Source organism: Euphorbia lathyris, chromosome 8, assembly GCF_963576675.1.
Source record: "Euphorbia lathyris chromosome 8, ddEupLath1.1, whole genome shotgun sequence".
NCBI lineage: Eukaryota > Viridiplantae > Streptophyta > Magnoliopsida > Malpighiales > Euphorbiaceae > Euphorbia > Euphorbia lathyris.
Window position 1 is genome coordinate 67,122,145 of NC_088917.1, and position 25,287 is coordinate 67,147,431.

General features: G+C 33.9%; 2 protein-coding genes across 4 annotated transcripts; both read left to right on the plus strand.

The window, feature by feature from the left end:
• Nucleotides 1-11,278: 11,278 nt before the first annotated feature.
• On the plus strand, nt 11,279-11,761 carry LOC136203982 (SKP1-like protein 14). The gene has a single exon (XM_065995189.1). It carries the CDS (start codon nt 11,279-11,281, stop codon nt 11,759-11,761), a length of 483 nt encoding a protein of 160 aa, XP_065851261.1.
• A 4,695-nt stretch (nt 11,762-16,456) lies between these two features.
• Nucleotides 16,457-25,287, plus strand: LOC136201952 (uncharacterized). Of its 3 annotated transcripts, XR_010674220.1 has the most exons (4): nt 16,457-16,588; nt 16,891-16,952; nt 18,143-18,367; nt 24,904-25,287. XR_010674220.1 is itself a non-coding variant. In XM_065992348.1 (2 exons), exon 1 carries the CDS (start codon nt 18,929-18,931, stop codon nt 20,075-20,077), a length of 1,149 nt encoding a protein of 382 aa, XP_065848420.1. In that variant the 5' UTR covers nt 18,375-18,928; the 3' UTR covers nt 20,078-20,475; nt 24,904-25,287. The 3 variants fall into 3 exon arrangements, 2 of the variants coding, with proteins under 2 accessions (XP_065848420.1, XP_065848421.1); XM_065992348.1 differs by lacking the exons at nt 16,457-16,588; nt 16,891-16,952; nt 18,143-18,367 and adding an exon at nt 18,375-20,475; XM_065992349.1 differs by lacking the exons at nt 16,457-16,588; nt 16,891-16,952; nt 18,143-18,367 and adding an exon at nt 18,375-20,418.

The following is a 25,287-nucleotide window of genomic DNA, read 5'->3' on the forward strand; positions in this document are numbered from 1 at the left end:
TGATTGATGATATTATATAAAGTTTACAATTGATCGTGATTTGGTTCCCGTTTGGTTTTGCTATTTGCTGAAATTATACTACTAGCTTGAAGCTTTCCAAACATAGAGTTCATTCTAATTTACACAAATTTAAAGTTTGGCTACTTGTTGGTGCGGAAAAGAATGTTTTTTTTCAAAAAGCAGAGATTCTTTGTTTTTGTAAAAAGGTAAACAGAAGGAATTTAAATAAATACCTAAAACATTGCCTTTTAAAGTGAAAAGACAGACAATAGATCAAAAAGTAGGTAAACAAACACATTAACATTGTTGTTCGAGAAGTGTTAATTTAGGCTCCGTACAAAATAGCATCAATATTGGTTTAAATTTTAAAAAATGGTATTAATTTAGACCTTGATAACGGAACGAACGTCATTAATACATTTTTTAGGAATGATGTGTCCAATTTTTTTATCAAGACTTAAATTGATACATTTTTTAAACAATTAAATCTGTATTGGTGGAGAAATTATACAATACGCCTGGCATACCACATCACAATCTGATGTGGTATGCTATGGCCAATGGAATAGAGACAAGTGTCGTTAATTTTAAATAATAATTAGAAAATATAATAATTTTAATTTTCTCAAAATCAGAGTCTGTATCCTTCTTCAAAAACTAGGGCCGACAACGATACTCCTGCTCCATTCCTTCTCCTTCCGCTGTCCACTCGCCATTGCTTTGTTCGTTTTGCTTATTCCACCCCATTCTTAATTATTACTTCTATCCCAAATATCTGAGTTTCTCTGAGCGTTGTTAATTCGATTTTCTCTCTTTTTCTCTGAATCAAACAGAGATTGTGAAGTTTTTAAAATATCAGTGGAATTGGATTTTGTTTATGGGTGTAATCTATTGTTTGACAACCTGCAAAATTTTAGAGAGAGAATGTGAGTTTATGTTATTTAGGCTTCCAAATGCCATTTTTGTTCCTGCTTTTTTCTTTTTCTCAGCAACCAAATAAATTCTGAATAAAAATTAAAAAGTGGAAAAGCTGGAATCTTGATATTATCAGTTGTTTAGTAGATGGGAAATTGTGAGGAAGCAAAAGAAATTGAAAAATAAAACGACTTTCACCTGCATATTTTGGCTCAAATTTTATATATGTACTGGTGTTAGATTTTAGATAACAAATATACTGAAATTTTAAACAATGATGGAAAGTGTAAACATTAACATTTGTGAATCTGTTGATAGAATGGAAAGGAGGTGTCAATGGCTGGAAACAAACGGAGAAGAGAACATGTCTGGCCGTATAAGGTTTCCGGTGGACAGTTTTTTAGAAGGAAGGGGATGCAAGATGAAATATTAATTTAATTATTTAGAAAAAATTAATGACACTTGTCTATATTCCATTGGTCATGGCATACCACATCAGATTGTGATGTGATATGTCAGGCGTATTGTATAATTTCTCGTATTGGTACTATTATATACATGGGGTTTAATTCATATTTTTCCAAAAACCATAGACTTATTTTGATATCTTATCCCTATTTATAATTCTAAACAAATAATTATTAAATCAGTTAAATTTTATTAAATAAATTTACACAAACAATTAAATCAATTAAACAAAACTAAATGAATATATGGGTCAATAATGACCAGAAGTTGACTTTTTTTTTGTTTGGATTACAACAGCAATACCAAGCTCAAGACGGAAGAATTTCTGTTTTGGAAGTGTGATATAGATGTACTAAAAAGAGTCATGATAGGAAACAAACACCTAGATAATAATAAAATCTAAAATTTTATATAAATAATCAACTAAAAAAACAGATACTTAATTAATTATAAAGTGTTAATATTTTATTGATTAAAATATAATGTAATTTTAAATAATTGATTTGATATTGGCTCGGTGCGTAGCCAATGGCGAATACAAAACTGTTCGGTTGGTGACCGATTTTACATGTGATGTATTAAAAAAAATTGCTAAATTGAACTTGTTTAATATTTTTCGTATATATACATGTTATAATCAAAGTGGCCAAGAACCAATTTTTATGTACCAATATAAAACTTCTCAAAATTAAGCTATATTGTGTTTAAGATTCTTAACATGTAAAAAAATTTGTGTGTAATAAACAAAAACCAGATTTAGGGACGACCTAATACAACAATAACAACAAAGCCTTAGTCCCGAAATGATTCGGGGTCGGCTAACATGAACCATCATATAAAACCGTGAAATCAAGTCGTGTCAGCGACGCAAATTCTCTTCCTCCACTTTGTCCTATCCACTGCCATATTTTCCTCAATCCCCAATAAACTCATATCACTCTCGATCACCCTTCTCCAAGTTTGCTTAGGTCTTCCCCTACCCCTCACCACTATATCCATTTGCTACTCTTCAGTCCTCCTAACCGGTGCATCAAGCGCTCTTCGTCTTACATGGCCAAACCACCTTAGTCGGTTTTCCCTCATTTTATTCTCAATAGATGTAACCCCTACTTTTGTCCTAATTATTTCATTACTCACCCGATCTTTCTCGTATGACCACACATCCATCTCAACATACGCATCTCCGCCACCGACATCTTATAAATGTGACAGTGTTTCACTGCCCAACACTTCGTACCATATAACAATGCTGGTTTGATTGTCGTGCAGTAGAATTTTCCCTTCAATCTATTAGGCATGTTGATAGGGACATTTTATCCCTATCTTTTGGGGGTAATTTACGGTTTATTTTTAAGCTAAATTGTTAGGTTTAGTGCTAGTTTATTGCATATTTCAATAAATTAGCAACAAGTAATAAATCATGTACCTTTAGTTGATTTTCGTCATTTTTAATAAATAAATAAATAAATCAAGTAATCTCGGTGTTCATAACTGTGCTTTGCAGGACAAACGTATAAGACGGAAAAGGCGATGAATGAACATCCACGCGGAGCGTAACATGTACCACGCGGAGCTTAAATCAGTGAGAAGTGTTTGATAAACGTCAGCAAATCATTTACGCGGAGCGTGACCCTTTTCACGCGGAGCGTGGACCTTTTAGAGGACAAAAATATGACTTCAGAAGCTCATCCACGCAGGGCTTAGGGTATTCCACACGTAGCGTGAAGTGTCGGTCACATTGTTCACATTGAGGACAGATTTGATACATTTTCGTATTTTCATCGTATCTCCCTCATACGAACTCGGATTGAGGCGATTCAAAATGCATTGGAAAGCTAAGAGAAAGATATACAAGTGACTAATAATTTCATCTCCAAATTCGCAGCGTAACAGGCTCAAATAATTAATCTAAGTTGCTGGACGTGTTGAAGCTTAGGAAATCTTTCATGGGTGTGAAATATGCAAGGGAGAAAATGAGAAAATAATGAAGCATCACATGCTTCATTATTCTACATCAAATTCAAAGTCTTCCTACCACTTTTACACACATTCAAGATCTCCATTCACATTCAAAGTCTTCATTTAAAGTCTTCTATTCACACTATGTAATTACAATTATGACCCAAGCTTGATTTGTGTATAAATAGAAGTGCTTGGCACTCATTTAGGGAAGTAGTTTTTAGATTTAAATTCAGATTTTGTATAACTAAACTCTACCACTTTGAGAGCTTGTTCGCTTGTTTCGTCACGTCGTCGAAGTTCCGTTCCACCCTCTTCCACCAAGCTCGAGAAGTTCCACCTCCAAGACCTAAGAGACGACCTTGAGTCCGGTTAGCTAGTTCCAAGGGCTGAGTCTTCCCTTATTGCTTGCTAATTAGCTTGTATTCTTCCTATGTACTAGGCTTGGTTGTATTCATATTCTTTTCATTCCATACTTATAATATATGATTTGCAATTCCCGTTTCTCTACACATGTTGATGTTTACTACTTGTTTTGATATTCGTAATTGATTATTATATAGGGGGACATGATACCCAGCGACCCGTAGGGACGGGTTATCTTTAGGGAACCATATAGGTGCTGCCCTACCAGAAGTAAGACACCGAAAACCGTAGGAATTGACAAGCCACGGAACTTACGGGCCCTAATTTCTGATCCCCAGCATTAGACACGCCTTGACTAGGAACCACGTCGTCTAAGTACTTCACGGGTCGGTCTGTCTCGTCTTTGCAAGAGTAAAGTATCAATCGTATATGTTTGGAGTCTTTGCTTATTATAATTATAACTTATCGTAATCTGTAGAGTTCGGTTATACAAGTCTGTCTCACCATAGTTTAGGAGTAGTTTGTACTTGTCACCCAAACCAACCTAAAGTATTTACCGCCTAGATAACGAATAGAACCGAGTAGTTTAATACTTGTGGTTATAAATCTCGTGGATTCGATACCCGGTCTTAACCGGATTATTACTTGATACGACGGGGTACACTTGCCCCTCAGTAGTAGCGTCTAGTAGAGTTAGAACACTTACAAAGATCATAACCATAATTATAGCACACTCATCATAACACATATATTTAACCGCACTACTAGATTACCTAACATCACATATCGGGGTCACAAAGGAAACCCGTAGCACTCTTCCACTTCGCCCACCCAGATTTAATCCTATGAGCAACATCTCCATCTACTTCTCCATCAGTTTGGATAATAGATCCTAAATACCAGAAGCAATCCGATGCCTGAACAACTCTCCCATCTAGGGTGATTGTCTCTGCCTCCCTACTCCTATCGCCCGCTAAACTTACACTCCAAATATTCCATCTTACTTCGGCTTAACTTAAAGCCTCTAGATTATAAAGTTTGTCTCCATAGTTCCAACTTCCTCTCCACGCCTTCTTTCGTCTCATCAACCAACATAATATCATCTGCAAACAACATGCACCATGGTATACCATCTTGAAGTGAACTCGTTAGTCCATCCATAACGACAGAAAAAAGAAATGGGCTTAGTGCAGAACCTTGATGCACTCCAATCGTAATAGGGAACTCTTTAGTCTTCCCAACACTTGTACGTACACTCGTGCATGCTCTCTCATACATGTCCTTTATGATGTCTGTTAAGTCCAAAATATACCTAAAATATCATTAATATTTACATCAGTTTTGCTATGAAATCGTGCTGTTTATATCTATTTAGAGTACTTTTACGTCCGAATATGTTTCTTTTATGCAAGGTACTTAAATATTTGGTAAAATCCAAATAGGAACGAAAAGATATAAAAAACGAAGGAAAAACCCTAAGTTAGGAGCCAAAAGACGAAGAAATCAGCACGTCGATACGAGGAAGACGAGAACGAAGTTAGAAACGGGAGAAAAATTCCTATTCTCGGTAGAGAATCCAAATTCTCTATGGGTCGCGACCGAGAATCCAAATTCTCGGTCGCGACACGCTAAATTCTAGCGCCTCTCTCCTTTATTTCGAAGACAAATCAACAGTTCCCTATTCTCGGCTGAGAATTTCCATTCTTGGTAAGATTAGAAATTCTGGCAGCACTACATTCACATGTTTAAAATCCAAGAAACGCATTCGTTCGGGTGGATAGGAACGTCTCTTCGTAGCGGATACGACTCTTCACAGCGGACACGACCCTTAGACACGACTGTTCAACATCTATAAATAAAGAGTTGATTTCAGAGTTAAATGAGAGTTAGATTTGTAAGATTAGTGCAGAGTTTATGCAGAAACTCTGACTCAGAAATAAGTCAGAGATTAGAGTTCAATTTCTGTAAAGCAATTTGCCGTACACACATTGTTTATCAAATAATTACAAACACAGTAGCATTTAGATTTAGATTAAGATCAGTTTTTATTAGTTTACATTCTGGTAGTAGACGATCCATCTCTATTCCGAAGATTCAGCGAGAAGAGTAAGTAGAGGATTCGACCCATGAGCCTGACAAACTCTAAACGAGGTTCGAGGAAAGGATTGACAACTCGTTCACTTGAAAGCCGACGAAAGCTTCCATGCTTCCTGTTCTCTGTAAACTTGTATCAATTCACAATTCATTTAATAAAGTTCATGCATTTCAATATATTTTTATGTAGCACTTCTGAGAAAGATTGGAAGTGAGTTCTGGTGTTTTCATTAAAACGTAGTTAAATTCAAAATCATTACAAGGAAACTTTGTTGAACACTTAGACAAATTAATCCTTATGCAAATAAGTGTTAATTTGGTTAAGGTAGCAATCTATCCCAGTCGTGGGAAAATTGTTTGCGGTTCAAAGCCTTTTAATTGAAGGAGTTTACATTATTACATTTTTATAGTTTATACAAAGTTTAAAGTTGTTTTCTTTGCTTAATGCAAACGAATACATTTAATCTCTTATTCTAAACACTAAACGTTTCTGTTTTGTAATTCATACTCAAAACAAAATTGATTTCTAACACTCTGCATATATTCTAATCTGATTCTTATTAATTCAATCTCAAAACCAAATCCAATTAAACGATTTTCCATATTATAAACCTAAAACGTGAATCAAACTAAATTAAAATAAGTTTTCGTTGAAAAACGTTCTCTGTGGGATCGATATCTTTTTATTACTACAAGCGAAACCGTGCACTTGCGGAAATCGCTCAACAAGTTTTTGGTGCCGTTGCCAGGGAACGCCAAATTTTTAACAAAAAATTATATTTTTCGTGTTTTATTCCGAACCTTGGTTTATAATATATGTATTTATTTATTTTTATAGTTTTTTTTATTTTATTTTGAGGATGATCGCTAGGACTAAATCCTCGTTGTTATTTAACGTTTGCATTTAGATATCTGCAGATAAAAAAAATACAAAAAAATCCAAGTTTTCTCAAAGAAGATAAACTGGAGATTTGATGCACAAAAGAAGTCTACAAGAAAGAAATTCAGCATGCAAATACATCAGAAGGGGAGAGGAAATTTTTCAAGAAAATTGCATATCAGGTTCCGCAACTGCAACAAGACAGATGATTTTTCTAGAAAAAAATTAACTCTCCTTAGAAACCTTTATCTCTTTTCTATAAACTTAACCTTTCACCAAAATGTCATATCTCTTTGTAAAAATTTTATTCAATTCCTACATTACACCCAAATAATTTCTTTTATCCTATCATTTCCTTAAATACCTACATATATCTCTCTAAGAAACAACCGATCAACTTTTCTCAGACAGATACAACAGAAAGTGGAATAGGGAACACAGTCCTTGAAATTATCTTATCCGCCATGAAAGAATTGTCGACTTTTACCATAGTTTCAACAATTTCAGTTCATGCACGTAGTTCTTGTTCATGCGCAGAACCAGAGGTTCGGGCATTCAATCGAATCAGTAGATCCTTAAATTGAGAAAACGTAAAAAAAAATATATTCTTTTTTTATATATAAATAAAATTATAGACATATATATATATATATATATATATATATATATAATATTTTCTCTTTTAACATAAAAATATTTTAGAATCGAAAAAGATAGAAAAAAATATATATTCATGTAAAAGATAGAAATTTAATAGCAAAGTTTGTAATTTAAAAGTTATAAGAATAGGATATATAGCTATTTCTTTTATGTTGTTTAAAGTTAGAAAAAATAAAAGACGTTGATATGGATTTGATAAACAGATACTAGATTTGGAGGATTTATATGAATAAGTCTACCTATTTAACTTATTAATACTTCCATTTAATATCCTACCTAATTAATATATATATATATATACTTCTTTTACATATTTGTAACCTTTATCCTATATATTATAAATTTAAGTTCCAGAATGAGCCTAATTCATAATATATGATATAATTTATTTTGGAAATTTATAACCTATTATATTAAACTAAAACACATATGAGGCTCCAATTTTTTTGGGCCCCTAGGCGGTGGCCTTGGCTGCCTTAAAGGCAAGCCGGCCCGGAAGTGCATCAAAGAAAATAACATAGATGTTGCCAAGAACAATTAGATGACAAAAAGAGATGTAAAAAAACAAAGAAAAAATAAAGACCACAAGAAAAAATGATTACCTAGATGGAGAGCAATCTAATAGCCACTCGAGCAATCGGTTGCAACTTTGCAACCATCTTTAAATCTGAAAAGGATAAAAATAGTTCATGCATAGATGGTCCATTAACATTTTTTTTGGTTAGGGATGGTCCATTAACATAATATATGGACAATAAAACTTCAAAGTAGACCCGTAATGGTTCTTTCAATCCCACTTTGTTAAGAAGTTCTAGTTTTCAATTGTATCTATAAACTTAAATAAAAAAAAACAAAAATTGTGTAATCAAGATGAATTTTCATATTAAATTACTCATTAAGAATATTACCCTTTTAATTCCTATTGGATTAAAAATTATCTAAATAATAAAAACATATGAAAAATCTTATCATGGTATCAAACATATGAAAAATTACAATAGTTTCAAAACTCCACATTTCCCAAATCCCTTTTTTTTTTTTTGTAATTTTATCAAATTTCATCAGATGTCATCTAATACATAAAGACCCGATTTGATCGAAATTGTCATGCTGTTTAGCGAAGCCACTTTTATGTATCATAAATATCATTATTAGCCATCCCAAATACAACAAAAATAGACCAGCTTCATCTTCATCTTCATCTTCAGATTTAGGCAAAAGTTTGATAATAATATTCTCTTTATCAACATATTCCAAGCGCTAGAGTATTAACAATTTTCCAATTCCAGAATAACTTTTTAATCAGACCTTATTTATCTGCATATTCATTGGTTTCAGTCAGTTGCTATATTCTAACTAAGTTACCTCTATAAGCTTCGTTTATCTCCAAACTCAAACCGTCGGCTGCAATGCTAGAGGAAGCAGAACAAAAAAAAAACATCAGAAGTGGAGAAAAGAAGAAATGTGAGGAAGATCTATGAGATTTCAAATTGAACGAAAAGTAAACCTACAATTCCCAATCTTACTGAGCCCTGTCTTATGTGTGTTCTTCATTCACATAGAACATTTTTAGAATAATTCAATGCATATAAAAATAAAGAAATGAAAAGATTGATTAATTACCTGTTCTGTACATCATCAACTTGGGCATAGTTTGGAAAGTTTGGAAGAGCAGAGAAGGGTTTTTTAGTAGAAAGAAACCCAACCGTGGAGTTTATAGAGTGCCGAACTTCAATAAATTTCTTCGATCTCTGCATTTCGATTTTACAAGAGTATTAATCTTTGGTTTCTGTTTGTCTCTGTTTGAATGAGTCTGAAAAAATGGCAGCCCTCTCAGTGCTTCTATGGATTAGAAACTGTATAAATAACTGTAGATGGAGCAAGAATTTAGGCGTAAGGAAGAGTGGAGAGGAGCAGTTGAGGTTTGTGTGTGCAAACCGTTGAGAAAGCGTGTAGATTGTAAATATGTAAAGATTTTACTTTGTTTTACTGAATTTTTGACACATCAGCACACATATATTAAAAGTTTGACACCTGTGAAACCTGTCGACAGATTTAGTATAGATATAGATAGATAGATTGTAATTAAGTTTTAAATAAAAGAAAAATAGGACTTGGGGTAAAACCAAGGGGGGTTAGGGGCCTCGAGCCCCGGCAGGCGGTCGGAGAATTGAGAAAAAAAATATTTAGTAATGGTGTCTGGTAATATTTTGGAGAGAATTATATTAACTCTATGTAGTATTATTTTAATGTTTAAAGGTAGATGAGATGGTTAAGAATGCTTACTTCTATTTAAAAGGTCTTTTTTCAATCTTATTTTTTTTTAAAAAGTTTTTATTTATTTTTATTTTATTTTTCAATAATTATAAAAACATGTTACCATTATTAATTAATTTAAATGGACTCTTTATTTTTATTTTGATAACAGTTTTGAATTTATTTTTAATATGTCTTTACCATTAAAAAAAAGTAGACATATTTAATATTCATTTTTATTATGTCTTTACCATTAAAAAAAAGTAAACATATTTAATTTTCTATTAGTTCAATGCTAGTTTTTAAAAAAAATGATAACATGATTACAGTTTTAATGCATTGGAGGCTAAAAAAATTTTGTCCAGCCTTAACGGGCTGTACTTTGAAAATTTACCGTCAACCGCACAGTTAATTTCGATTTTTTTTTACGTTTTAAATTTTTTTTACTGATATGTTTGAGCCTCGGGTCATCCGGGGTCCTGGTTCCGCCACTGAATATGACTAATATGTCTACCTTCTGTATAACAAACATATAAGATTTTTTTTCCTACAAAGGAAGGCAATTTTACAAAACACACACAAAATAGCGCTAATTGCTAAATACCAGATTATTATTTATGAACTCTTTAGGAATGAAAAAGCATTAACTTATTCATGTGCTAAGACATGAAAGTCTTGGATTATCAAATTTAACAATCAACATAAAGTTTAAGACCAACTATAATTGCAGATACAGTTCAAAAAGAAGTGACTAAGGGTCAGTTTCTTAAATAAAATGAAACCTCTAATTTTATCCACAAAAACTCTTTACCAAATAGGGTCTTTGTTTCAAGTGATCCGAAAGCTAAGTTAAAACAAACAAGTGAGTGCCTAGTAATAAGCCACTATCTCTTCTCTTAATAGAATTTAGGTCTAATATATCAGTAGTTCCCTGAATTTGTCCACAATAATAGATTGGCTCTTGAATTTTACAAGTATCTCACCAGTTCCCTGAACTGAGTTAGTATTATGGTTTTTGTATTTAGTTGTTACAGAATAAGTAAGTTTAGGAACTGGTGAGACACTTACAAAGTTTAGGGAGCTAATCAATTTTTATGGACAAGTTTAGAGAGCTGGTGATACGAAATAAGCAAGTTCAGGAAGGTGATGAAATATTTACAAAATACAAGGAACCAATCTATTATTATGGACAAGTTCAGGAACCGGTCATTTATGTATTAGGCCTAGAATTTAATTTTGGGTGGAAATTAAATGACTTTTGGCTTATATTAGGGCGTAAATCTAGAGGGAGTAATTAAATCGTGCAACTCTTTTCTTGCGCGGGTCAAAGTGATTTCAAAACTATTTTCTTCCGCAACTGAGTGTCATTTTTTTAAAATTTTTAAAACATTTTTCCCCTTTATTTTGAATTAAAAAAAAAATTTAGAGAATGATTCAATTAAAAAAATTTAAAAATTATAATTAAGCCAAAACTCTAAAAATATAAAATATTACTAGTAGTTTTCCGAGCGGAAATAGATTTTCCCATTCCCTTTCTAATTCTTTATCCGGGTCCTATAAATACCTCTCAAAACCCCAATCTCACCCTATTCCTTCAAAACCCTTTCAAGCTCAAACTTCTTCACAAATCAAAACCCTATCAATCATAGTAAAATCTCTCCCAACTGATAATGTCATCCGATGGCGAACACGATCACTCTCAAGACAGCCGATGGCGAGTACTTCTACGTTGAGGAATCCATCGCAATGGAATTCTTGGTGGTGAAGAACTTTTTCGAAGACAACAATGATGCGAAGGCGGCCAGATCTGTGGTTCCGCTGCCGAATGTGCGCGCTAAATATATGTCCATGATTATCCAGTACTGCGGAGAGCAGCTGAAATTCCGAGAAGAATCGGGCCGGCAGGCGGAGAAGATTAAATACGATGAGAAATTCGTGGAAGATCTCAACAATGAAGAGATGGTTGAGATGATACTGGCGGTTAATTACTTGTGCATCAAAAGCTTTATGGATATGCTGACTCAGGCGGTGGCTAATAGAATCAAGAACTGGAGTGTGGAGAGAGTGAGAGATTTCTTCGGAATCGAGAATGATTTCACGCCGGAAGAGGAGGCCAAGCTTCGCCAGGAGTATCCCTGGGCTTATGAGGGTGTTGAGAACTGAATCGTTTTTTTTTAAGCAATTATTATTATTTTTTGATACCTTTTAAAATTAATTAGCTGCTCTGCTTTAACGGATTAATTGATTGATGATATTATATATAGTTTACAATTGATCGTGATTTGGTTCCCGTTTGATTTTGCGATTTGCTAAAATTATACTACTAGCTTGGAGCTTTCCAAACAGAGAGTTTGGAATAATTTACACAAATTTAAACTGAATCACAACAATCATACATGTTTTTGAGAGAGATGTTTGACTGATTTTGAAGTTTTGACTACTTGGAGAGGTTTTAATATGGTTTTTGAAGAAGTGTAGGGTCTGTTTGTTTTAGTTGTTTGTTGTTTGTTATTTGCGGTAAGCTGCTGATTGGTGCTATCCTTAAATAAGAAGGATAATTTTGTCAATAACAAATAATTACAAACAGTTGTTCATGAAAAGACGCCGCAGTTTTCAGAGAAAATGCTAAACGCTGCAGTTATATAAACCTAACCAAACGCTATATTTCTTGCGATGTAGAATGAAATGTTAAACGCTCGTCCGAAAAGCTAAAACAAACCACTTAATTTAGGCTCCACGTATAAAATAATATAAATATAGGTTTAATTTTTTAAAAATGGTACCAATTTAGGTCTCAATAACGGAATGATATGTCATTGATATTACTCCGTTAAGTTCCGTCAATTGTACGTGGAGGGAGAAATCAGAACTTAACGAAGTAATATGAATGATGTGTTCAATTTGTTATCAAAAACTAAATTAATACTTTTTTAAATGTTAAATCTATATTGATACTATTTTATACATGGTATCCAATACTTTTCTAAAAAAAACTATACACCTATTTTAATACTAGTCGAAAACCCGTGCGATGCACGGGGTATGAAACTTTTATATAATTTAGATAAATAAATAAATTGACATATTTACTTTTAAATAATTTTATATCATGCTATGAAAAAAATTTATATTATGTATATTTGAAATTAATATATATTTTTTAATGATAATTCAAATTAAATTAATTTTAAAAATAATTGACTACTTTTTTATAGAATTTTAACTAAAGAGGAATGATTTATTTATTTTTATAAAATTCAATGATTTGTACTTTTTAGGAATTTTAATACATTTTCATATTCCAAATATTTTGTGAAATAATAATAATAAAATAACAGATTAATTAAGAAATATATTAGAATATAATAAAAAACTAAAAATTGAATTAAACTATAATTAAAATTAAATATTATATTTACGATACAAAAGAATTACAATATAGGTTAAACAAAAATTGAATTAAACTACAATTAAAATTAAATATTATATCTACGATAAAAAAGAATTACAATCTATGTTAAAATGGAAGCAACATCAATATATTATTCTATAAACTATTACAATCAATACTTTTCTAATGTTGCATATGAAGAAACTTTATCAATTCAATATGTTACATATAAAAAAATAAAATTCGTAAGAATTAGTCACAGATTCATCTTGATGATAATTATTTTGGTTGATGGAAGTTCATGATCACTAAGTATTCGAATTCAATTATTCATTCTACTACAATAACCCAATATATCTAATTGAATCAGTTTAAGATGATGATTTCTCCTATTTTCATCTCGTAATATCTCATCAAGACATTCGATCAATTTGTTCTTTATTCTTTCACTATATAGAATATCAGTTATACTCACAGATATCACTTATTTGACTTTATTAATATTTTCTAATAATTATATATTCTTGAATTTTGTAAGTAAGAAAAATAAACAAAAGAATTGAAAAAAATTGAAGGGACGAAAAAGATAATTAGGAGAGAACCATCTTCCTCTCGGGGGTTTTTTTTTTAAATAAGAGAGAATGTTTTTTGCCCATTAATTAAACATTTTATTTTTTCTTAATGAAGTATTAAGTCCATAAATTAATTTTAGTTAAATAGAATTAAATCGCAATTGTAACCACTCAATACAAAAAAAAAACGTTTTATAATTAATATGTGAAATTAATTATATTAATTAGAATCATTATGCTCAACATTTGAGAATTTGAAGAGATTCAAATAATAATATTTTTTTAATTAATATTTTTCAATAATTTGTCATATGATCATATTTTATTTTCATCTGTTAAAAACTCTTGAAATACTAACAATTTTGTACGAACCATAATATAATAGTTAAAAATTATATAAGCCAATGTTGCAAAAACAATTATCTCAATATCCATAATTAATGTACATTTTTAGGATTTTGAACATCAAAATTTATTTTTATTTACCTTGATTTTGAATTCGTATCTAGCATAATCCACATTCTTCAAGAATAAACATCTTATCAAGCGTATTAGACGCTTACAATCTCCTTATCTAGAAAATTGGAAAAAAATAACTTCTTGATAATAATAATAATATAACATAATTTATATTGAAATAAACTTCATTGTAAGTATAATATTCCAATATCTCTTTAATATTTTATTTAATATGTCTCAAACTTCAATGAACAACTATCATGTGAAACTTTATATCTATTTGTACCAAAATGCATAAAAATAAAAAATACAATCCATATCAATTAGCTAAACTCAAACTAAAAAAAATGTGTGGATTTCAACATGTTCCGAATTAGAAAAATTAATCTAACTTCAATTAAAACTAAAAATTGAGTTCATAAAAAGCCGAAAATCTAAATTTTAGTTAGAGTTAACAATCAAAATGATAACATCTAGGAACATATACTAAAAAAGAATGCAAATATACAAAATCTTTATTTTAGTCATTTTGAAAAATAAATAAATAAAAAAGAAAACATGGATAAGGTAGCGAGAGGTATGGAATCTGGATAACAACAGAAATGGAATTTCATCTTGAAAGATGAAACTATAACAACAATTGTTTAATAAAAATAAAATAACAGCACAATTGAGAAAGCCAAAAATTGAGTTCATATAAAGCCGAAAATCTAAATTTTAGTTAAGAGTTAGCAATCAACATGATAACATCTAGCAACATATACTAAAAAAGAATACAAATTTACAAAATCTTTATTTTAGTCATTTTGAAAAAAAAAACAAATAAAAAAGAAAACATGGATAATGTAGCGAGAGGTATGGAACCTAGGTAACGACAGAAATGGAATTTCATCTCTGAAAAATGAAACTATAACAACTATTGTTTAATAAAAAGAAAACAACAACACAATTGAGAACAAAAATAACTACAACATATGGAAAAAAAATTGAATAATTACCTTGAGAAACATAAGAATTTCTTGTAATTTTTGACACTTTTGTGTTTTCCGGTTTTAGTTGTTCATGCATCTTCTATTTCTGTCGGATTTCTTCAATTGAAGCTATCAGTTTGGAAAAAAAAAGACAAATAAAAAAAAACATGGATAAGATAGCGAAAGGTATATAACTTGGGTAACAACAGAAATGAATCTGAAAGATGAAACTATAACAACTATTGTTTAATAAAAATAAAACAACAACATAATTGAGAACAAAATAACTACAACATATGAAAAAAAAATCGAATATTTACCTTCAGAAATATAATACTATCTATCGTGACCAATGAATATAATGGTGGAATGCTACATATCATGCTTTATATAGAAGTTTATTTGTGACTTTTGGATTTCCTTTGCTTTGTGTTTTTTCATATTCCCGTAACTCTTGCTTTCTTTTATTATTTTAATTAATAGGCTAGTAATTATTTAATATATTATAAATATAAATTTGTTATTTTTAATTAATTAAATATTTTTAATCTGATTTTTTACTACGTTGACAACTCATCAAAAAGACCTCTAAAACACTTCTTCTCATTTCTCTCTGCTTCCGTAATTATATATAGTATAGATTTTATCTCTAACCACCAGTTAAATTTTATTAAATCAATTAAACAAAACTAAATGAATATATGGGTCAATAATGACCAGAAGTTCACTTTTTTTTTTGTTTGGATTACAACAGCAATACTAAGCTCAAGAAGGAAGAATTTCTGCTTTGGAAGTGTGATATCTATACAATATACTAAAGGGTAAAGTTCAAATAAAACCCATGTGGTTTCACTAATTTTCAGATAAAGGACTGTGGTTTACTTTTTGTCAAAACGAGGACTGAGGTTTCGCACTTTTAATAATGCTATTAAAACTATCTTTAACGACCTGAAAATGAAAATTTTCAAGAATTAAAGTTGTTTAATGTCATATTTTCTATGGAACTACATTTTCAATTTTAGAAAATTATCTTTTTTAGAACTTTCTCTCTCTAAACATTAACTTTCTCTCTTTACCAAACATCATCTAAATAATCTCGAAATAAAAAAGTTGAAGAATTAAAGTTGCTTAGAATATTAGTAGTTATTAAAATATGTCATTTTTGAAGTTATTAAGGGTGATTTTAATAGTATCAACCGAAAAAGTCCTTATTTTGCTAAAGTTGAAAACCTCAGTCCTCGTTTTGATAAAAAGTAAACCACAGTCCTTTATCTGAAAATTAGTGAAACCACGGGGTTTTATTTGAACTTTACCCCATACTAAATCACTATCTTAAAGCTGATGTGTAATTTTTGTAAGATTTATATGTTTTTTTTCTTAAAATTCTAAATTGTAAACGTGTAACCTTAACTGCTCATATTCTAACCCACATCTCTCTTCCTCTTTATCGCTGTACTCATATTCTTCTCCTTTCTTCCGTTGAGATAATGAACGATCAAAGCATTAATATCCTGGGCTGCTCCAGTGGTTGATTCTTCTTTGTTGGGTTGTCCCACGGATGAACTTTTCTTTTTGCATATTTGATTTTATCTTCAAGGTAAGAAATTTTCAGACCCTTTGTTCATTTCCTTTGATTTTGTTTTGTCCATCTTTTTGCTGATGAATGTCTCTATGTATATCAGTCTCTTCTTTACATTTCTTACATTAATTATTTTGCATCTCTTTTTTTCAATTCACTTTTTGGGACCATAGTGTTAGTACAATCCCCATTGCCGCAAATTTATTTAAATGGGTTTGATCCCAGTATTATCTTGATCCAATTTTCATTTAGAACTTGTGTCATATTTTTGTTGTTAGTGATTTCTTTTACTGAGAAAATCCAGTGTTTATGTTGAACAGTTCAGGTGGGTGGCCAATTGTTACTTTCTCTTGATCTCAATTTTATCAATGACACCAATCAGGTATGTTAACTTGAACTTGTGCCATCTCACTGTTTTATAACCACGAATATACTTCAAATGTTCGCCGGTGATATTATATATATATTCAAAGTTTCAAAATTGAATTTTAAAATGATTTCCCCTTTTTTCGAATTTGTGAGTTTTGGTCTCTTTTGAGAGAGGAGAAAAGCCTTTCAGAGCAGTTCCTATAATTGAAGATGGGGTTTTCACTTCTCCTAAAGGCAGATTACATGTACATTGTCTGATATACCATAGTCTATAGGATAAGAGTTTGCTTAATTTATAAACATAATGCCTTAGGTCATCCTGCAGCACCTGCTTCAATCTCACCTTCACTGGGGGAATGTAGATAGTTCTTGCTTTAATTTTATTTAGATTTCCTTCAATCTGCATCTCCTCAAGAGGTAAGTATTTTTCAATTTTCATTTTTTTCTATTACGAGCATCATTATTTCCAATTCACCTCTGATTTATCTCATAGACTACAAAAGATACTGATTCTTAAGTTAATCATATGTAAGATCGCTAACTTTATCAATAATGTTTCTGTAATTTTAGATTCTTTTAAGTTAACATACTGATTCACCAATTGTTTGTATGTTTTTACATATTATAAACGAAGCATGGTTTTTATTTAATTTATTTATAACCATTGAAGTTTAATTGTCTAAAGGATTGAGATGAAGGAAAAGAAATTTTATTCGCAAATCCTATTGGTATTTCTCCTTTTACAAATCATGCTTTTTATTTATTTAATCATACTACATATCCAACTGTTAGTTGGTTTTGAAGCAAAATTATTGGTTTATTACTTTTGATAGCTTTAAATGATTATATATTATATGAGCATTACTGTTATGACGATACTGGTGTGCTATTTTTAGGGAAAAAATCCTCTTTCCCGAATTCCCTGTCCCCTTCTCTGTCCTCCATTCAATTTTTGACACGTGTCCCTTTTATCTTACTTTATTGCTACTAACTATGGTTAGATATATTTAACTTTGGTTAAAATGTAGTTAAAGGGACACGGGAGACAGAGAATGGGACAGGGAATTCGGGACAGAAGATTTTTTTCCCTATTTTTATATAAGGCTTTTAATATATATTGTTAATATTAATGGTAAATTATCTTTGTGCATAAACTACCATTTTCACAGTATAACAAAAAAATATCATTGTTAATTTGAATAGAGATAGTGAGCTCTCCTCAAAGCACACCGTCACTCCCACTCACAAACCACCCGAGATAGAAAAGGAGAACCAAGAGTCATGGATTGAACGAGCGCCACCGTCGTCGATCTCTCACCACCGCCGTTGACTAAGCCATTGTTAAACAGAGAGCTTTGGTGGAAGCAGAAATTGTCAGCTATTGATGGAATCGCGCGGCTCCACCGCTTCGTTCCTTCGGCATCGACGGTGAGTTCTTTATCGACTGTTCTTTATTTTCTCTCCCTGTGACCGGTGGTGAAATTGTTAGACGAGATCGCCGGAGAGCTTCAGGAAGCTTGAAGGAATAGATTTGTTGCTCTGATTCTTTCTCCACCTTGTTTTGCCGGTGGTTTGGCCGTCGGTATTATTGTTGATGCCTTTTCGGCTGTTTCTGCATTTCCTGTGAAATTTTTATCTTGTTATCTGGCGATGTTTGGCTGCTGTCTGATTGATTTTGTTATCTGCGTTTTGTTGGTTATCTATTTGTTTGGTCTGTCTTGGTTTTGTTGTTGCCGACGAAGCTCGGTTTCTCTGTTTTGAGTTGCCTGCGTTGTTCGCTTCTCTGTTTGGTGGTGTTACTGTGGTAGTGTCGTTGGGAATTCTCTTGATTTCGTTCATTGGTGGGGGGCTCCTTTCGGGCTGGTGGTCATTTTGGTCAATTACAGTTGTGATTCTGGCTTTGAGTTTCGGTGAGATTTGGTGTCAGTGCTTTGAATCTTCCTCAAGTTAGTCCCAATTGAGGAATTTTACGGTTAAAAAATTGGAGACATGGATGAGCCCGTCGGTCACGCGGCTCTTTTTTCACTTGCGGCCCCTCGCAAAACGACACTGAAACCTGACATCACTGCCTCTTTTGTTAATGCCTTGAAATCCGGCTCGGATACCACAGAAACTATTCACCCAAGTCCTTCCGCACCTGTTATTCAAGACTTTGGCGGGTTTAAAGCAATTAAAATCTCACAGCAACTTTATGATAATCGTGTGGAAGCTTGTAAACATTCAGTTATCGGCAGAATAACCTTGGCTAAAGGTGATTTACCTTGGAAACATCCTGACCTTAAATTGAAACTCAATACTATATGGGGAATGAATATGAAGTGGAAATTGATTTCTCTGGGAAAAGGGTTTTTCCATATAATTCTCAATACTGCAGATGATTTGAATAGTGTTTGGAGCAAAGGAGCTTTGGCTTTGAAGCCAGGAATTCTACGTCTCTCTCCGTGGCAACCAGGATTCGATCCTGTAAATCATAGATCAACGAGCGTGCAAATTTGGGTACGGCTTTACAACCTCCCATGGGAATTCTGGGATAAACAAATTATCGCTGACATTGCAAGAGTTATTGGAGTGCCGCTCCGTTTTGACAAGAACACAATTGACGGGGAGTTCGGTCACTTTGCAAGGATCCTGATTGAGTTAGATCTTTCCAAGCCTTTGCAGAAGGAGATTAGAGTTGACACTGATAATCTAATAGTTTGGGCACAAGTATTTTATGAAAACTTGCCGGGTTTTTACTCGGAATGCAATTCTGTGGGACATGTGATGACCAATTGCAGAAGAGTGTCGGACAAAGGGAAGCCGGACAGAAAAGCTCCTATTGATGAAGGCAAAGTAATAGCACCACAGGAAACAAGGAAGGAGCCTCCTAGACGCCAAATTTGGCAACGTATAGAAGGGGCCGAGGGTTCCAAAAATCCTGCCTTGGATAAGGAACCGCAAGCCTTGAATCATCAGCTGATGCCGCCGCTCTCCCTTTCGAAGGAGGGTGAACTCTCTTCTCCTCTAGTTGACCCAAACAACCCTCCTAGAGTTGACCCTACTTTGCAGCAGACAATTGATAATGACTCCTCGGATTGTGACGAGACGGAAGCGGAGTATGAAGGAACAATGGGTACTGCTATTGCTAATGATGGGTAGATGGTTATTTTCAAGCCTCTAAAAGCCATGGAGCATCCAATGCCTTTACAATCAATTCATAGCACTGATGAACTTCCACTTCAGGAGGTGACCGCGACTGCGAAATCCAACTGGGCAGATGAATGTGATTTTGAAGAGGAGTTAACCAAATCTGATAACGATGATAGTGACTGGACCCCGGTTTCTTCGAAAAAAAAGAAGCGCAACAAGAATAAGAAACAGCAGCAGCAGTTGATTCCTCTGCGGACCTCAGGTAGAACTACCCAATTACCTCTCTGTCTCCGATGATTGCTCTTTTTTGGAACTGCAGGGGCATTGCTAACGCCTCCACTCAACGACGGGTGCGTAACATTTGTTTTGCTCACAAACCTTATGTTCTGTGTCTTGCAGAGCCAATGGTTAGTTTCAGTTCTCTTCCTCCTACTTTATGGATGAATTTGAATATGGATTTAGTTTTTACTAATCCACAGAATTCTTTGTGGATCTTCGTCAAATGTGATACTCCTGTTTCTTTAATTGTTAGACATGGACAACATATTACTTTTAATGTTACGGTTGATGATATGGAAGTTTCTCTCTCTGTTGTTTATGCTGCTAATTGCCCTATTGCTAGACGTGATCTTTGGGATAGTTTGGTTTCAGTTGCTCAAGTTTGTTCTGGCCCTTGGGCAATGATTGGTGACTTCAATGTGGTGCGTGGCTCCCATGAGAAATTAGGGTTGCCCCCTAACCGGTCGGCTTGTGATGATTTTAATAATTGCATCGCTCATTGTGATATGTCTGATATTGTTACTAGAGGTGCTTTTTATACTTGGTCTAATGGTAGAAGAGGTGACCAACGTGTTGAATGTAAGCTTGACATGGTGGTTGGGAACTTTAATTTTTTCAATGTTTGGACTTCTGTGCACTGTGTTGCTCTCCCTCGACACTGCTCCGATCACACACCTTTGCTCCTGGATTGTGCGGTCATCAATAATATTATCCCTCGGTTTCGATTTCTTCAAATGTGGATCACTGACCCGTCTTTACAGGATATTATTGTTTCCAGTTGGGCTGAAACCACCCCTCATTTGCATCCCATGCAGCGTTTGAGCTATAAGCTTCGACGTCTTAGACCGATTATTCGGGATTGGAACAAAAACAGCTTTGGGCATTTGTGCATCAAAATTGATTCTGCTGCTAGGGCTCTCTCTGAGGTTCAAGAGCGAATAGCCAGAGAAGGTTTTTCTGATTTACTTCATCAGTAGGAGCTGCAAGCTCATGCCAACTATGAGGCGTCCCTTTTACAACAGGAAATTTTCTATAAGGAGCAAAGTAGAACCAAATGGCTTAAGGAAGGAGACCGTAACACAAATTTTTTTCATCAGAAAGTGGCTAGGCGCAAATCCAAGATGGGGATTCGGCATCTGAGAATCAACGATGAGCTCTGTTCTGATAGTAGTATAATTGAACAGCATATCCTGGGGTACTATTCGGAGTTGTTTGCTGCCCCTGATATGGGGAATCGAGATTTTACTATTGTCAGGGACATTATACCTAATTTGGTGTCTGCTGCTGATAATGATATGCTTACAGCTATTCCTAATCCTGAGGAAGTTAAAGCTATTGTTTTTCAGATGGATGATCAGAGTGCACCTGGTCCGGATGGTTTCACTGGAGCTTTCTTTAAAACTTATTGGGATATTGTCGGTGCTGATGTTTCTACTGTTGTTCATAGTTTTTTCTGTACTGGTTGGATGTCTACAGGCTGGAATTCTAATCTCATAGTGCTTTTACCTAAGGTGTTAGATGCAATTACAATTGACCAGTTCTGTCCCATTGTCCTGAGCAATTTCTGCTTTAAAATTGTGACTAAAATCCTTGCTGCTAGACCTGCTATCATCGCTGAATCTATTGTTTCTCCGCAACAATTCGGGTTTATTAAAGGCCGCTCTATTACTGATTGCATCTCTGGAGCCTCTGAAGGGATTAACCTTTTAAATAAATCAACGTTTGGCGGCAATATGGCGGTTAAGGTGGACATGAGAAAAGCGTTTGATACTATTGATTGGGATTTCTTGATGGAGGTTCTGGGTTCTTATGGCTTCAATGATAAATTCAGAAATTGGGTGCGGAGCATTTTTAATTCTTCTAGAATCTCTATCCTAATTAATGGGGCTGCCAAGGGTTATTTCTCGTGCACTCGTGGTGTTAGACAGGGGGACCCTCTTTCCCCTTTCCTTTTCTGCATCGCAGAAGACTTTCTAAGCAGGCTTATCACGCAGAGAGTGAATATTGGGGCAATTCAGCCGTGTATGTATTCCAGGAATGTAAGTTTTCCTAGCCACCTTTTATATGCAGATGATGTCATTTTGTTCCTGAGGGCCACTAAACGCAATGTTAGAGCAATGACAGATATTTTTCATATCTATTCTACTCTTTCCGGTCAGAACATTAATGTGAATAAGTCCACTTTCTTCGTGGGGAACACTCTATCTTCCTCTCGGGTTACAGAGCTCCGGAATCTGATGGGGATGTCTCAAGGCAGCTTTCCGTTCAATTATTTGGGGGTCCCTCTTTTTCTAGGTGCACCTAAAAAGTGTTGGTTACAACCTACTGCAGACAAAATTATTTCTCGCTTTGGGAATTGGAAAGGTAAATCTCTCTCCATGGGTGGCAGGCTTGTTCTTATTAATTCAGTAATTAGCAGCTCCTTGCTCCATTCCTTTGCTGTTTATCGTTGGCCCCGTTCTCTTCTTAAGAGAATTAATCAGGCTATGCGGAATTTCTTGTGAACCGGGGATATTCATTCTAAAAAGTTTATCTCGGTTGCTTGGAGTACGGTTTGCACCCCTCGGTCTACCGGCAGTTTAAATGTCCCTAATATTGCCGACGTCAATACGGCTATGCTCCATAAATTATCTTGGCGGGTTCTTCAAGAGGACAACATGATTCCTAAACTGTTAAGGGGTCGGCTGCTTTCTGGAAACAATATTCCTAAAAAAATCATTGGCGGCTCTTCCATTGGGGTTTCTCTTCGTTTCAGTCTCATTGCTGTACAAAATAATATTTTTTGGAGCATCGGTGTCAATTCCAGACTTTGCTTCTGGACTGATAATTGGATTGTCCCTAATATTGCTACTCAATTGCAAATCCCTCTCTCTGCGCAAAATGTGTTGAAGGACATGGTCTCGAATTTTATTGTTGATGGTGCTTGGGGACCTAACCTGCCGGTAAGCGCCAATATTGCTCTCTCTATTAACCAGGTTCGCCTTGGTGGTCAGGAAGATGATGTCTGTTCCTGGAAACCGAGCTCAAATGGGATTTTTACGGTGAGATCTGCTATGTCTATCATCCATCCTTACCGTTCAGTTGGTTGGGCGCGTTTCCTTTGGAAAGAATTTTTGCCACCTTCAAGATCTATTGTTTGTTGGAAGGCAATTCTAGGGAAGCTTAGCACCATGGATTTATTACGTGAAAAAGGTCTCATAATAGCTTCGCGGTGCCCTCTATGCGAAAGGAGTGAGGAATCTATTGCTCATATTTTTCTTCAGTGCCCGTTCTCTTCACATGTTTGGCGGAGTATCGGGGGTGCTTTTGGGATCTCTGTTAATTGCACCTCGACTATTAAAACTTTAATTATTTCGGCAGACCTTACAAATTTCAGCAGTCAAATTTTTCAATTATGGAATTCAGCCATAGTTAGCGGTTTCTGGACTCTTTGGAAGGTTAGAAATGATAGCGTCTTTAATGATGTTAAACCTTCTATTACTCTCACATTGAAGACTATTTGGAAGTGTGTGAAGGAGGCTAGTATTGGGATGAAGGGATATATGCACAATACCGTTCTTGATAAGAAAATCCTGGACAATTTCGGAGTCAAGGGCATTGCTCGTCCGGCTCTTACTGTTTTCTCTCTGAAATGGCAGCCCCCTCCTCAGCGGTGGATTAAAGTTAACACCGACGGGGCAGCAAGCTTGACAGGAGCGGGAGCGGGCGGAATTTTTCGGACTTTCCGTGGTTTTCCTTTAGCCTGTTTTGCGCATCCTTTGGGGCAACAACAAGCTTTCATGGCTGAGTTGAAAGCGATGACCATTGCTATCCTTAAAGCAGCTGAGCGGAATTGGTTTCCTTTGTGCGTTGAGAGTGACGCAATCTATATGATTAAGTTGCTGAAATCGAGATCGAGAAATGTTCGCTGGAGCCTTCTTTCGGATTGGTTGATTTGTCTTGACATTATTCGTACTCGTGCAGTTCGAATTTCTCATGTGTTTAGGGAGGGGAATGCAGTTGCAGATTGTCTTTCCAAGTTTGCTGTCACAGCTACATCTGATTGTTGGTGGAACTCTTTCCCTGATTTTTGCTCTAATACTGTGTTTAGAGATGCAAATAGAACAGAGTATTTTCGCTTGGTTAAGTAGGCCTTTGCCTCCATTGTATTGAACTTTTCCTTTTTCTTTTTAATAAAGTTTTTTGGTTTCTTGGTCGGGGTTTGGTCGCTTGGTTGGTGCCAACCTAGTTGGGATTAACCTTCTTCCTTCTCTCCTTGAATCTCAATTTCACTTAAAAAGAATAGAGAGTGAATTAATCAAATATTCTTAGGTTTCTACTTTAGTGTCATTTTTTCTGGACAAGCAATTTTTGGAATTTGAGATGTTGTATCTGATTTTTTACCTAGATGCTTCTAAAAATATATAAAGATAGCTAGACTTTCAAATTGTAATTGTTATTAACAATTGCAGCAACAATCGACCAAAAGATTTTATTTCTATTAATGAGCTTTTCGGTCAATAGCCCATATTAATAGGTTAATTATTGCTTACTGAAATTTCATTTTTTCTTTTCAGGAAACAGAGAAATATAGTCATTATAATAAAGGAAAGAAGAAATGGAAGTTAATTTTTTGCAAGGAAAAAGATAAGGATGGTGTGGAATTATATATCCTTTTGGGTATATACATTATAGCCAATAGTTTGTGCCTTTCACTCTTTGAAGGTTAATGAATTTCACTCCCAATGTAGTTAAAAAAAAGGTAGAGTAAAAGAAAAGATACATGTGATGGGTAGTTTGTGTCTTTCACTGTTTATATGGTTAATGAATGTAGATAGAAAAAAATGGAGTAAAAGAAAAAAATACATTATGGGATAGGAATGGAATTATCCCATTGAGAACACTCTGCAGACTATGTTTAATTAAATTTATAATTTATTTAATTTGTTTATTAATTTTAA